Below are 15,857 nucleotides of genomic sequence, written 5' to 3' on the forward strand. Positions count from 1 at the left end.
ATTGTACATACTGCGGTATGCCAAAAGGCACCTGTTGGGGCAAAGTGACATCGAATAGTGAAAAAATCAAGCCTGTAGCCTTAGCTGTTATTGAGTTACGCTTGTCTGAAGGCATCAGTCAGTCAGTCAGTCACTAGAAAATTTCATTAAATAGATTATTTTTTAAATTTCATAGCAACTTGTTGAAAGCGTTTCAGGTCGATCTGAAAACTTGTTTGGGCTCAGCTTTACCTAACCAATACTGCCTCATCATCATAATGGGGGGAAATCAAGGCTGTTTTTTTGGTTATATTATTTCGTGGGCCATGCTTACTCCTTTGTGATCCCTACTATACAGTTACTATCGTACTGTATGATATAGTGATGCACCGATACCACTTTTTCACTACTGATCCGATACCGATACATTTGAGGCCAGAAATGGCCGATACCGATCCGATACCGATACTTTGCCCCACAGGCATTTCTCACAAGAAACAGCTAGTGATTTAGCTTACTAAACTCATTTACTACTCTCATTAACTGCAGTTTGCTGGTTTTGTGGCTATCAATTACGCGCGAAGATAATAGTTTATGGCTTCAATGAATCTTATTTCGTGGCTTACTTCAGTTTCCACTGTACTAATAATGCTAGCAGCTGGCTTCTTTTAAGGAATTCATGGCTTATATCAGCTTTTGCTCAACTCCGTTCAATGCGCTATGTACACTGCCATCTTGATAAGTAATTAAATGACGTCATTCAAAGCATCGGTTGGTATTGGGCATTTATAGCTTTACCGATTCAAGTCTGATACCGCCAAAATAGGGTCGATACCGATACTAGTATCGGTATTGGTGCATCACTAGTATGATACCATATAGTAAAAACCTTTGGCGGTAAAAAAAGTGTGATGAAACCCTCTGTTGATAAAATTGGCGGGAAAAACTTTGGCGATTGAAATAATATTCACCAAAGTTTTTACCACCAAATTTTTATTGTACGGTACGTAAGGATAAAATGACAAGGTGTCAACCCATCAGTTAAGTAATGTAGTAAGCGTATAGGTAGCTAGCGTTGTTGTTGTAGCAGTACTTTGTAGCTACTGATCTAATGACCTACTAGCAAAGGCGTGCTTCTCTATCTCTTGCGATGCCGAGAGCGACTGTATCTGCTTTTTCAGTGAACTCCAGTAGCAGAGGTTATCAGTATTTGGGCAAATCCACCACGAGACGATGAACTAACTGATGTCCGAATTGGGAAGCCAGTTGGAAATGCTATCCCAATGAGTGCTTACAACTGTGGGACACATTCCTAGGAAGATCAAGATCTCCAAAGTCAGCTCGATCTTTATTGTGTGGTGGTAAGAGCTGACCTTCATCTCAAGTTCTAGTTACTCAATGTGCTCATGTGATCATCTAAAATAATTGGCAAAAAAAACTTTGGCGAATTGAACATTATTCACCAAATTCGCCAAAGTTTTTTACCACCAAAGTTTTTACTATACGGTAGGAGTGCATGCATACTTATGTACACAAAGCTAGCACATAGCACACATATGCATTTCACAGTGTAGTAATAGTACACACAAGTTGCATGTAAGTAGTAAACACATCCATTTTAAGTTGCACAGTTTTTATCAGCTATGTGTTAGTTACTTGGTACACACTACACAAGTGACTTCTTTATTACTACAAGGAATAGTGGCCACAATGTGCTTCAACATTGTAGAAGAGTTTCCCATTAGTGCTAGTTTTACTACCTGGAACTTGTTCGAGACTTCTGCTGTCCACACATGTAAATTGTGTAGCTGCTTTGTGACCATAATATCCAGCCATAAGGTAACCATAGTACTCAGTATTCCATCCTGGAGGACACTCATAACGAGAAGAGATCATTATCTTGTTAGTACGTCCATAAGCCTGGCAGAGTGAACAAGGAACATTATGATCATTAACATGATTAATTAGGCTACCAGAAGTTATTTGGTACTCTGTTCCGTATAGCCTAGCATATCCTTGATATCCTGACAGAGTCTTTAAGTATTGTGGATTAGGAGGTAAATACAGTGGATCGATCAACTGCCATAATGTTCAAACCATGATCCAGCTACAACTCCAGAGTAGATGATATCTGCTCCATAGGGACAAGTAGAATTACCCCATCTAACATAGGTGACTACACCAGCAGGTGGACAGGTACACTTTTGATTGCTAGCAGCTACAGCATTTTGTTCAGTAGACTTCTCAACAATCTCACCTGTGTTTCTAGCAGTTGGTTTAACCATGATCTTGACTCCAGTTGTTCTATCCTAGCAAGTAGGTAAGAGACTAGTGGAGAATTGATATCTTCATCAGTGGCCTTCACAATATCAGTGATGAAGAAGGTTGTTAAGATCAGGAGAGTTAGTATTTTCATCGATCTTCACTATGATGTAGACAACTCAATTAGATTGTACACACCAACAACCCCTATGAGCTAATGTACATACATGCGTATGTATTTTACCTGCTTATTTACTAAACCAAACACATGCTCAAGGCCAGCCTTTTGCTGGCTGTGGGTATGCACCTGGTTTGCTGAAATTGTTTTCCAAAAGTGCGTTCACCTAGCTACATATCTACCGTATGTTTCATAAAGCAAAAGTTGTAAATTGTAAAAGTAGCAGAAGTAAAAGCTAAGTTAAGCCTGTATTATTGTTCCGAGATGATTTCTTTTCAGCAGTCCAAAATATGAGTGTGGCGACTCTGCTCAGACTTTGTGAACTACTTTATTACCTTTACAGGTATTTAACCACTGAAAAACAGCTCATAGACTACCAGGAATAGTCTATCCTTTTGAGTTGAAAGGGGACATGTCCCGTATGTACTAAAATTTAACCAAAGGTTAACTTGGAGGTGTCTTTAGGGTGATGGTTTGTGGCCTACTCCTTGTGGTCCCTACTATACACTACTATCGTAGTGTGCAATAAAGCTGAAAAGCCGTCCGTCTGTCTGTCTACATTTCTATGGTATCCAACAATTTTCTTGCCAGCTGATGCACATGTCGAAGTGCTTTTTGTGCCAAACGAAGCGCTCATCATTTAAGAATTACTTAGCTTTTAAATGAAGCTTCTACTTGCCGTCATTCATCATTTACAGTACAATTAGTGCAAGAGTATAGACAAAAGTTCACTTGAATTCTTTCTGTAAACCGCATACAAACTGCAAGTAAATACCTATACCAGTCAATGTAATGTACCTTTATCAGACAGTTTTTAATGCCTTGTACGTAGGGCAGGTACCATTACTTTAGGTTAGGTATACTGATGCTACATATGTTATATTTCTTTTTAATGTCATATAGAATTTGAAATGGTATAATTACATGTATTGCCTGCATGACATGTACTACTATTATAAATTACATCATCATCTGTGTGGTAATATAATACTATACTGTTAGCTAGTTACACATAGCTCTGCTGTTAAGTTTACTTGCCTCCATCATTGTGCTTACATCATTTCAGTGTACTTGCAGGATACAGCCTGATGCTTAATGTGACATCACACATACATACATATATGGTACTAAAGTTTAATGCTTGGTTTCCGTTGCATTACATTTATACACTTAATGCGGAGATGGTATGCAAACGGTAATTTTAAGCTGTGACAATACGACAAATCCTGCACTGTAGGCAGGTACCAATGCTATAGTCGTTTCTTTTTGTTGTCAGTGAGTTAAAAGTTACATTCAGACGGCAGGCATGGTGAAGTCACTTTAAGCCTGAAAGCAATATTATACTGAAATGCTGTGACCATAGCAGTACTGCATATATCTAAGCTAAGACAAGCGACCAAGTATGTATTATCAACCTAAGCATTTCCTATAAAAACAATGAACTCCTCCATGAATTCGTACTTGTTTATTTGGCTGTTCTAATGGTTTCTGTCCTCTTTTACAGGTTTTTGATCATCAGAAAAGGGTTTTAAAACGTAGTTGGCCGAGTGCTTCCCATTGCAAGTTTGTTTGATCATGTGAAGACAATTTTGCTACATTCGAATGGAGAAGGAGGAGATAAGTCGGCCAAGACATCACTACCAGTGCTGTACAAAGTGGAAATGTATTGGCCTAGGTTCTACTAAGTCCTACAGTAGTGGTGAAGCCTGAAACAAGTCTGAATGATACGCTGGATCACGATTTTATCAAATCCGCCCTTGTTCACTCGTGTGATGAACTGGCAAAAGCAGCCAGGTTGTTCTATTCAGTCTTAAAGAAGGTTTCAAGCAAAGACCAGTCTAAAGACTTGTAGTTTTTATTGTTGCTTTATTGTAAAGATGGCACTTTATGTGTTAATAAACCGGTTTTGCTCATAATTCGCGTTCTAATCATGCGATTAATCTGAAAATTGGTGGGTGTGTACATTATTAGATGCTGAATTGCGTCGTATATGGCAGGATGTGGTAGAGTTTTCAGGTGCAGTGATATTCTTGGATATTAGCAACTGGTTGATAATTCATATTTGGAAAATGGATGTGTGGTTGATAATATGTAACGGTGGTCAATAATATGTACTTTACATGGTCTCAGTCTAGCACACAGAGCATTATAATGAATCGGTCTACGAAAATGGGACTACATTTACTGTACTTTATAGCTGAGAGACAGCTGGAGCAGATGGTGAAAATTGGAAGTTTGTAGGACCTTCCTTCACCAAGCTAGAAGTTAAGGTACCGGTCAATAGTCAGCTGCTGACGCTAGTGATGTGTATACATACGTATATGTTTACCACACAGGTGTCTACATTTACCTGTTCAGTAACATTATTCGACGTGGTGCTGATATTTAATGCTTATGACTTTTAGTTAGTGTGGACATGGTCCTGCACGTAGAGCAGGTACCAATGCTAGTTAATTGTAGTGTCATTCTTTTTTTGATGCTGTATGCATGGGTTTACCAGTCATGATTATGTTACAAAACATAAACAAATGTGTACAAAGAAAAATTAGGAATTTTTAGTTCAATTTGGGTATCATAGAAGTAAAAAGTAGTGAGATGAGGAAGGTACCTGCAGTTGTAGTAGTGGAACCTAATTCAGTCATAGATTAAATGTCCACTAGTATGCCTATAGAAGACTACTTTTTATTTCTGTGGTTCCTAATCAAGCTTAAAATTCCTAATTTTTCCTTATACTTGTCTCAAATAAGCAACACATATTTGTGTATTCATAAAACATATGTATACACACTTGTATGCATCTAATCAGTAGCTACGCACATTTTTACTATGCACCTAATTATAAAATCTGAAACCTATAGATGAATCGTGTACATCTATCTCCAAATGACAGTTTTATTTCGTGCACACAGCACAGGTTAGTTCTTTATCACTACATGGAATGAACTGGTTACACTGTGCCTCTACTGTGTAGAAGAGCTTTCCGTTAGTATCACCTCCACTGCCTGTTATCTGTTCAAGACTTTTATCTACACAGATGTGTTGAGTAGCAGCTTTGTGGCCATAGTGTCCAGCCATAAGGTACCCGTAGTACTCCCGGGTCCATCCAGGAGGACACTCATAACGAGAAGGGATCATTAATGAGGTGGTACGACTATTAGCCTGGCAGACTGCACAAGGAATGTTACGTTGATGACTGTGGTCTAGTGGGCCGCCTAATTCATACTCTGCTCCATATAGATAAGCGCCACCATTATACCCAGACCGATATTTCAGGTATTGCGGATTGTGAGGTAGGCAAAGTGGATCAACTGCAGCTCCTTGATGATCATACCACGATCCAGCTACAACTCCAGAGTAGACAGTAACAGCTCCATAGGGACAAGTAGAATTACCCCATCTAACATAGTTAACTACACCAGCAGGTGGACAAGCACATTTGTCATTGCTAGCTGCTGAAACTATAGCATGTTGTTCAGTAGACTTCTTTGCGATCTCATTTGTGTTTATAGTGTTTGGTTTAACCATGATCTTTGACTCCAGTTGTTCTATCCTTGTAAGTAGGTAAGAGACTAGTGGATCTTCATTGGTGACCTCCACAGCATCAGTGAGGATGAAAGTGGCAAACAGCAATAGAACAAGCATCTTTGTCTTCATAGTGTCAATCTGTTGATATTATATTATACATATTACACGCAAATTGCAAACACATTTTAATGGTTTTGTATAACATTTACAATTCAGAGGGCAATTTTATTTTAATGAAAGTCTCTTTCATGACTGAATTTTCCAGCACACTGTACAAGGCATAACTAATCATGCTGTTTAAAAAAACTATTTAGCTACAGTTACATATTACTCACTACTCAGCTACACAGTAGATCAAACTAATGGGCGTGGCACAATGCCTTGTTTTCCTACAAAACTAGATCATTATCGAGGCACGTTCTGATAATTGAAGGGGTGTGGCATTTGGTTTTAAAAAGCAGCTTAGCTACTACAGTCCATTAAGCTAAACTCTGTATTAATGAATGGGCTTCATTAAATTTATCTGAACTAATTCAGTTATCTGAACACAGTATGATTAAACTGGCACACAAGTGTTCGGATAATGGGGGTCCTACTGTACACATTTATTACAGGTAGTTCGTTGTTTAGTTCATAAATAGTAAACCTTACAGTTTTTCTGATTCCCAAGAACTATATTGTAATCTTTTAATGTGCATAGCTGTGTCACTTAGTTCATTGTCTAAAGCTATGATTATTTGAATCAAGACACACGGTAGTGTGTTGTGTGGCCCAAGAAGCCGGCGCGCAACACCCATGAGTATATTGACAGGAAGAACAAAAACGCAATTTTCGCACCTACATAGCTCTGTGCTGCCTTGACGAAACAAGACGATTCTTGCTGTGGACACTCCTTCCAACTTCAGTACTCCAAATACCAAATTTGAGCGAAATCGCTTCAAGCGTTCCTGAGATATGTGACTTCAAAAATTGGCTTAGTTTCTTCGTTTTTTTTTTCTTATTATTTTTCTTCCTCTTTTCGCACACTTACAAAAGCCGCTATAAAGCGCGAACGCAATATCCGATTTCCTTGAAATTTGGCATACAGAAGGGGGGTATAAAGGTGCATCTTGGTACCAATTTTGGCTGGAATACGATAAACAGGCAAAGAGTTATTAGCGATTATTCACGAAAAATAACACCAATATGTTGTCACGCTTACAGGGTAAACCGCTTATGGGAAGAAGCTGAAAATCGGTGGGTGAATAGGTTAACTATTGAACCTCAAACCTTTTGTGGTTTGAAAGAAATCGAGCTAAAAACCAGGAAGATACAACGAAAAAGCCAACAATGTAACAATTATGCAATCGAGATTAGTTAATAAAAAACGACTACTTGCCACGCCTACCAGATAAATCGTTTGGAGTAATGCTTTGAAAATCACTGTACAGATGGAGTAATAATCTAAGAAAGGCTCTTCAATGGTGTAGAAGAATCAGACTTAAAGCCACGGAGTTATAACACGAAATCCAACTTGGTGTAACAAGCGCAAGATCGAGATACTCTAATAGAGCAGTTATCCTAATAGAGCAGTCACCCTGAAGAGAATTCAAGAGATCAGCTAGAAAGAAGTAACCTGTATAGAGATCAGCTACAAACAAATCACCCTGTAGAGAGTTCAGCTACAAACAATTCACCCTGTAGAGAGATCAGTTAGAAGAAGTTATCTTGTAGGGAGTTCAACTACGGAAAGAGATAGTTCAGCTAAAAGAAGTCACCTTGTAGAAAGTTCAGCTACGAAGAAACCAGCATGTAGAGAGTTCAGCTACAAACAAATCTCTCTGTAGAGAGATCAGCTAGAAGAAGTTGCCTTCTAAAGAGTTCAGCTACAAAGAAACCATCGCGTATAGAGTTCAGCTGCAAACAAATCACCTGTAGAGAGTTCAGCTACAAACAAATCACCCTGTAGAGAGATCAGCTAGAATAAGTTACCTTGTAGAGAGTTCAGCTACAAACAATTCACCCTGTACAGAGATCAGCTAGAAGAAGTTACCTTGTAGAGAGTTCAGCTACAAAGAATTTCTATAAACAAGTGACCCTGTAGAGACATCAGCTTGAAGAAGTTACCTTGTAGAGAGTTCGGCTACAACCAAACCATCATGTAGAGAGTTCAGCTGCAAACAATTCACCCTGTAGAGAGATCAGCTAGAAGAAGTTCCTTGTAGGGAGTTCAACTACGTAGTTCAGCTAGAAGAAGTCACCTTGTAGAGAGTTCAGCTACAAAGAAACCACCATGTAGAGAGTTCAGCTACAGACAAATCGCCCTGTAGAGGGATCAGCTAGAAGAAGTTACCTTGTACAGAGTTCAGCTACAAAGAAACCACCATGTAGAGAGTTCAACTGCAAACAAATCATCCTGCAGAAAGGTCAGCTAGAAGAAGTCACCTTGTAGAGAGTTCAGCTACTGACTAGTGCATGACCCTGTAGAGACATCAGCTAGAAGAAGTTACCTTGTATATAGTTCAGCTACAAACAATTCACCCTGTAGAGAAATCAGCTAGAAGGACTCACCTTGTAGAGTGTTTAGTTACAAAGAAACTACCATGTAGAGTTCTGTAATAAATATATATATTATATATATAATTTGTACATTATATTTTATTGATAAAATCAGAAATATTTAAAGTATTCATCTGCTTCATCTTTTCTTCTTCCTGTGGAAAAGAAAAAAAGATAGGTTAAAAAAGCCCCAAAGCTGGCCATAGGCCGGCTTTGGGTATACAAATACAAAAAGAAGTGAAATCTAATCCAAAACAGCCAAGCTGTAAAAAAAGAGTGCGGCCCTCAAAAAGGCTATGGTGAAAAAAGATGTGAAAACCAAGGTGGTGGCCAAGAAATGGCTGTGATGGTAGGTTAATAGTAAAAATTTTAATAACAACAATTCAGGTGAATTTTGTGCCAAGACCAAGCAAGCAGCACCAAATTCACCTGAATTGTTGTTATTAAAATTTTTACCATTAACCTACCATCACAGCCATTTCTTGGCCGCCACCTTGGATTTCACATCTTTTTTCACCATAGCCTTTTTGAGTGCCGCACTCTTTTTTACAGCTTGGCTGCTTTGGATTAGATTGTTTATTACAGTAAAATATTCATGTCTTTTTATTACTCTCTGCCATTCAGCCTGAGTAATACGGTAATACTTGTGGTTCTGTATCATATTCATACTTATTGTGATGTACTTGAGACTTATTAACTTTAATGTCTGTATACATAACTCGGTTATTAAAATAATGTTTATATGCATATTGCATCAATATCAACGGCAAGTAAACATTCCTTTTCAGTATTATAATATTATGCCTTTAAACTTGTAAAGTATGATGCACTGTGTTCATGCCACTCCATTAAATGAGCTGTTGTGTATCTGAGAATATTGTGGGAAATTTTTTAAACCAGGCTGTGGGCATGCCTAGTTTACTGGGATTGGTTTCATATAAACATACGTGTACCTATGTTTGTCTGTATGCACCCACTTGAGCAAACCATTTTAATGGTAAAAACAGACTGCATGTAAGAAAAATGAAGGCTAAATGTGACCTAATTTTAGAAAACTGTCGATATATGCACATTCATCAAAATTTGTTTTATTGGTTCTTTGTTGTCTACAGGGTCAGAGGAATAGACTGGCTAAGTTTCAGCTCCATAAGTTAAGCGGTGTGGGAAATACAACAGTAGATAGCCGGAAAAATATGTACAAATCAATCAATATGTACAGAAGACATCGAGAAAATAATCTACAGGCACTTACATAAACAGTCATAACTTACTGGTACAATGGTGTACGGAAATGAATCTTTACTCATTGTATTCGCCATGAATTTGTGAATCCGCCAAGGTTTAGTTTTTGCCAAAGGTATTCTTCTGTGATCGAGAAAGGAGGCAAATTCATTGAAGAAGGATCGTTGTAAATTCTTTCGTCACCACAACATAAACAAGTGTCTAATTCGGAGACCAACTTGTGTATGGAGATGAGTATCAAACAAGGACTGAAGTTAGGGACTGATTACACAAGGGACTCCTTCTTACTGACTGAATCCTTTTACTGACTGAATCCTTGTTTACCAACTTGTGTATCAAACAAGGATTTTTGAACTCCCCATGAACAGGGGAACACGATGATGCCCAGGATTTATTCACTGGAGTGTCAATTCACCAACCAGCAAGGCGATAAGAACTTGCTTAACTTTTTTTGGTGGAGATTGCAATTTTATCCATTGTTTTTAAATGCATTTTATTACCAAAGAACTATTGTGCGTAGATTGATGGTTTTCTAAACTTAGGTCACAAATAAAGCCTGTATTAAAGTTCTGTACAGGTAAGCTTTGGCTCAAAGGATTTCCCAGTTTAAAACACAGGTGTAACACTATCTGCCAACTTTGAAAGTGGCCTTCCTACTAGGGTATTTATTAACCAAATATCACTACAGTAGACCTCATAGGCTACCAGGAAAAGCATATCTTTAAAGGGGATGTGTCCCCTACATATGTGAGCAAAAATGAATAGCAGCCTAAAGGCTTTGTCAAAAAGATTAATTCCGTGTGTATTATCAAAAAAAACAAAAAAAAACGGTTAGCTAAATAAAATAATAGCATATACATGTAGTACTGTATGTAATATCAAATTATCAATACAAAGTTGATTACCGGTTTTTGCAATTGACTTTGTCCCGTTTGCAGTATAGTTTGTCACCTTTGCAGAAGAATTCGTCCCGTTTGCAATTGAATTCGTTGGTTTTGCATTTGATTTGATTCCTTTTGCAATTTATTTTGTCACTTTTGCATTATAATTCATTGCGTTTGCACAAGAATTCATCATAATCAAGACACATGGTAGTGTGTCATGTGGCTCAAGAAGCCACACTGTGAGTATTGATAATTTGATATTACATACTCACAGTGAGTACTCACAGTGCAGCTCAAGAAGCCACACTGTGAGTATATTAACAGGAAGAAAGAAAATGCAATTTTCACACCTATGTAGCTCTGTGATCCCTAATCCAATTGGAACGAAATTTGCTACAGAAGTGCCGGCCAGTTAGGGGAGTCTACATACCAAATTTGAAGAAAGTCACTCCAGCCATTTCCGAGATACGAGCGAACAAAGTTTCGTTTTAATTTCTTCGTTTTTTTCTTCATCTTCATTTTGCACACTTCGCAAAATCCGCCATAAAACACGAATGCATGCTCGGATCGGGCTGAAATTTAGCATGCTTAAAGGGCTCATTAAGGCGGATCTCCATACCAACTTTGGTAGGAATCCGATGAACATTCATTGAGTTGTGACCGATTATTTGCATAAAATAAGGTTGAAGGTCTATCACGCTAACAGGGTAAACCCCTTGGAGGAATGAGTTGAAAATTGATATGTAGATGGAGTAACCATTGTAGGAGCACCTTTTGTGGTTTGAAACGAATCAAGATAAAGACCATGGAGATATGACATAAAACCCAACCTGTGTCAAAATTACGCGATTGATTTTTATGAATAAAAAAACTATTAGTTTTCGTGTCTACCAGGCAAACCGCTTAGAGCAATGAGCTGAAAATCAGTATGCAGCTGGAATAATCATAGAAAGTCCTTGCAGTAGTACAAAAGAATCGGATTACAAACCACTGAGTTATGATTCGAAAGGCAACTACATGTAGCAAATGCGGGATCAAGATACTCTAATAGAACAGTCACCCTAATAGAGCATTCAGCTACGTTTATAACTTACTGCATTATAGAATTATATTACATTGCAAGTTATTCTGTGCGGAATTCAGTTACAAACTAGTTAATCTGATAGACAATTCAGCTACAGGCAAGTCACCCTGTAGAGAGTTCATCTTGAAACAAATCACCCTGTAGAGAGATCAACTAGAAGAAGTCACCTTGTAGAGAGTTCAACTACAAAGAAACCATCATGTAGAGAGTTCAGCTGCAAACGAATCACCCTTTAGAGAGTTCAGCTACGAACAGATCACCCTGTAGAAAGTTCAGCTACAAATAAATCACCCTGTAGAGAGATCAGCTAGAAGAAGTTACCTTGTAGAGATAGTTCAGCTACAAAGAAACTACCATGTAGAGAATTCAGCTGCAAACAAATCACCCTGTACAGAGTTCAGCTACAAACAGATCACCCTGTAGAGAGTTCAGCTAGAAACAAGTCACCCTGTAGAGAGTTCAGTTACAAATAAACCACCATGTAGAGAGTTCAGCTGCAAACATATCACCCTGTAGAGAGATCAGCTAGAAGGAGTCACCTTGTAGAGAGTTCAGCTACAAAGAAACAATCATGTAGAGAGTTCAGCTGCAAAAAAAAATCAATCACCCTGTAGAGAGTTCAGCTACGAAAATATCACCCTATAGAGAGTTAGCTAAAAGAAGCCACCTTATAGAGAGAATCCTGTAAAGAGTTCATCTACAAGCAAATCGCCCTGTATAGAGTTCAGCTACATTTCAAGTTACCCATGCAGTAGAGAGATCAGCTGCAAACAAGTTATCCGTAGGGAATAATTAACATGTAATAACTGTATGTATATATAATTTGTACATTTACTGATAAAATCTGAATTAGTTAAAGTATTTAAAATCTGCTTCATCTTTTTCTTCTTCATGTAGTAAAGAAAAAAAGATAGGTTAAAAAGGCCCCACGGCTTTGGGGTATACAAATACAAAAAGAAGTGAAATCTAATCCAAAACAGCCAAGCTGTAAAAAAAGAGTGCGGCCCTCAGAAAGGCTATGATGAAAAAAAGGTGTGAAATCCAAGGTGGCGGCCAAGAAATGGCTGTGATGGTAGGTTAATTTAAAAAAAATTAATAACGACAATTCAGGTGAATTTTGTGCCAAGACCAAGCAAGCAGCACCAAATTCACCTGAATTGTTGTTATTAATTTTTTTACCATTAACCTACCATCACAGCCATTTCTTGGCCACCATCTTGGATTTCACATTGTTTTTCACCATAGCCTTCTTGAGGGCCGCACTCTTTTTTTACAGCTTGGCTGTTTTGGATTAGATTACATTGACTGCAAGAAACCAGCCGCTCATCACAAGGTGAATCATTTCACCATGGAGAATACCATTTGAGGCACTACAAGGAAACTGGAGCTGGTTTTATGCGAAGCCATTAAAGTTAATTAGCTTGTTTGAGAGTGACCACACCCATCGCTAATGGCAAAACACAGTTGCAAATGTTGTTGAAAAAGTTGTAGCTGAAGAATTATCGCCTTATAAAGAGTTGCTTACAGCAGTTGTACTTCAACAAGATCATGGAGCAGCTGCTACATCTTGTTTTCTTTTTTACAGCAGCTGCCAATCTTGTTACTGACGAATTCTTGTGCAAACATGACGAATTCTAATGCAAAACCGACGAATTCAATTGCAAATGCGACAAATTTTACTGCAAAGGCGACAAACTCTACTGCAAATGGGACAAAGTCAATTGAAAAGCGACGAATTCAATTGCAAAAAAACTGTAATTCCATATGAGCTATGATGCCTACCGCACAAACGCAACGTCATCTCATGACACTGCAAGCGATTAAAAAAACTTACTAATCAAAGGGTGTAGTACCCTTTTCGCTTGTGAGTATTTATCCCAGGATGAATGTTCGTGAGCGAAATAGGTGCCACACCCATCAATTAGCATTTTTAAAATCACTTGTACTGTCACAAGATGATGTTGCATTTGTGTAGCACTGTATCTAGCTGCATGGCACCTGATTTTTGTAGCACAACATCAACTTGTTTTATTGATTGTTTAAACTCTGACTGGACAATAGAATGTATTGACTAACTATAGCATGCCACAGTTAAGAAAAATATATTGCTTGTTGTGACCAAAACCAAGCTGTAAACATGTATCTGTGTGGCCTTTGTTCCATTGTGTGTTGTGTGCCATTGTTAACAAGTTGCAAAATTTGTCACTAATCTGTTACGTGGGATGTGGTATACCAATTGTGGCAAATTCATTTAGTTGCCATTGACTACAGTAGTTTATCTTGGACTAATTTGATTTTTTTTAAATTCTAGCGTCCATCTAATACCATTGTAGCTTAGAGCATGTACGTAGAAATACTTGACATGTCAAAGAAAGAGATCACTTCATTTGTGCCTATTTAGAAATGTGCACACAGACAATTGAAGTAGCATGCAATTTCCTCATTAATAGCTATGGAGTCTTCTCACCTCGTGGAACACTTGTACACTACTTAAATCATACAAAAGCTCAGAAATTCTTACAAATTGTGCACATGTTCATTGTGTGTCAATTCTTGTATATCTGTGCTTTTTACATATAAATCTACATTTCTATTAATCCTATCTGAGGTTTGTTTGTGCTATACTTACTTACAGTACGTACCTTGTATGTATGTGCCGTCTATATACGTAGTCTAATTTGCATCATGCATTACTATTAGTTTTGTGAACACGAGTATACGTATGTAAACACAAACACAGTTACTTACTTACTTTTCTGCAAGTGTATAACAAGTAGAAAACCCTTTATTGTTCTTTGTTAATGCTAACTAACAATAACACTATACTTTTGTTCAGTGATATGCAACAATTGTTGTTCTATATGATGTTGGTTCTTTTATAGTGGAGTGCATGCATAGTGCTATCAAAACAAAATGACATCATACTTGTATGTAAGCCGGTTTATGCCAGCCTCATCTACTAATCATATATTGTAGTGCAGTATGTGCATACTAGTATTAATGAAGCACCACCACGAGTGCAATATTGTAAAAATAGCATGAGAGTATATGTGATAGACTAATACAGCATGAAACGAAGCCTGTATTTGGCTCAAGACCATGCCAGAGCGCTATTTTTCTAATATTGTACAAGTGTGACACTGGTTTAAAGTGCATTCTGGTGGTTTTTGTTCAGAGCGTTCATTTCATAACTCATACTGCATTTTTTTAGCCATCACATACACAATCGGTAAGTGTCTGTATAGTACAAGTTTGGTCATAAAGCAAACAAATAGCATTGTTTTGGCTATACTTCTGGCAATTTAAAATGTTGTGTACTGTACATGATCAACAGTGCTGTATTTTCCATACGCAGTGCTATATGGAAATAATAGCACTCTAATTCATTTGATCTTAGTGCTTTAAGTGTAACTTTGCTGTCATGCAGGTGTAGTCAAATGAACCAACAGTATTTTACTCTATTCCTCATATGTACTTAACTGTACATGTATATCTATGTTCATACACTTATGTGCAACATGATTCTTCAAATACCAAATACATGGTCACCATACTGGAATACATAAACACTATAGCTCTTTTGACATACTTTTTTTGTTACCATATCAACTTGTGCCAAGGTGGGTTGATTACAAGCCTATCTCCACATAAATCTCATGGCTTGGCCACACGGTTGTCACTACACTAAATAGCCGCAACACAACTATTGTTGCCCAGTAAAAATACTCAGGCAGTATCAAACAGTACGGAAGTACTGTTTAAGTAGGGATTGCATCGAAAGTGAAGTGCGCCGCCTAAAATGCTGCCTTTAAAAAGTCATCCTAGAGACATCTTACGACACGAAAATCACCTTTACGGAATAATATTAGTCCATCTAACATGAAATACTGCATTAAAAATAAAACACTTACCAGTGACCAGATAGAACTTTTTTAAAACCTTAAAAACTTGAGATTTCGTCTCACTCACTCACTCACTCACTGCCTGACCACAGTTGCAAACTCACCGGTGGGATGTGCCTTTTGGGGTTCCAACGAGTGTATGCCCTGTGCACCTTGTCTTACCTTTTATATTCAATCAGGTTGGTTGTCTTCTTTTTAAAACATCGAAACCATACTTAGGCATTAATTTCTGTATCAACACTTTTCTGTAGACACCACAAAAT

At 37.8% G+C, this 15,857-nt stretch overlaps 2 protein-coding genes across 3 annotated transcripts in view; one reads left to right on the forward strand and one right to left on the reverse strand.

Annotated features, from left to right (window-relative positions):
- LOC136258130 (unconventional myosin-VI-like) overlaps window positions 1–15,857 on the forward strand; it is a 53,028-nt gene that overhangs the window by 24,615 nt on the left and 12,556 nt on the right. The gene's annotated exons all lie outside the window — the stretch shown is intronic.
- Window positions 5,209–14,533, reverse strand: LOC136258137 (uncharacterized). 2 transcript variants are annotated; one of them, XM_066051446.1, is made up of 2 exons: window positions 14,445–14,533; window positions 5,209–6,082 (listed from the first exon to the last, which is right to left on the reverse strand). In XM_066051446.1, exon 2 carries the CDS (start codon window positions 6,071–6,073, stop codon window positions 5,312–5,314), a length of 762 nt encoding a protein of 253 aa, XP_065907518.1. In that variant the 5' UTR covers window positions 6,074–6,082; window positions 14,445–14,533; the 3' UTR covers window positions 5,209–5,311. The 2 variants fall into 2 exon arrangements, with proteins under 2 accessions (XP_065907518.1, XP_065907517.1); XM_066051445.1 differs by having other exon boundaries at window positions 14,441–14,533.

The sequence above is a fragment of the Dysidea avara genome, chromosome 6 (assembly GCF_963678975.1).
Source record: "Dysidea avara chromosome 6, odDysAvar1.4, whole genome shotgun sequence".
Lineage (NCBI taxonomy): Eukaryota > Metazoa > Porifera > Demospongiae > Dictyoceratida > Dysideidae > Dysidea > Dysidea avara.

Bases quoted from the DNA above. Each gene is read 5' to 3' on its own strand.
- LOC136258137 (XM_066051446.1), bottom strand. From the start codon at position 6,073: ATGAAGACAAAGATGCTTGTTCTATTGCTGTTTGCCACTTTCATCCTC.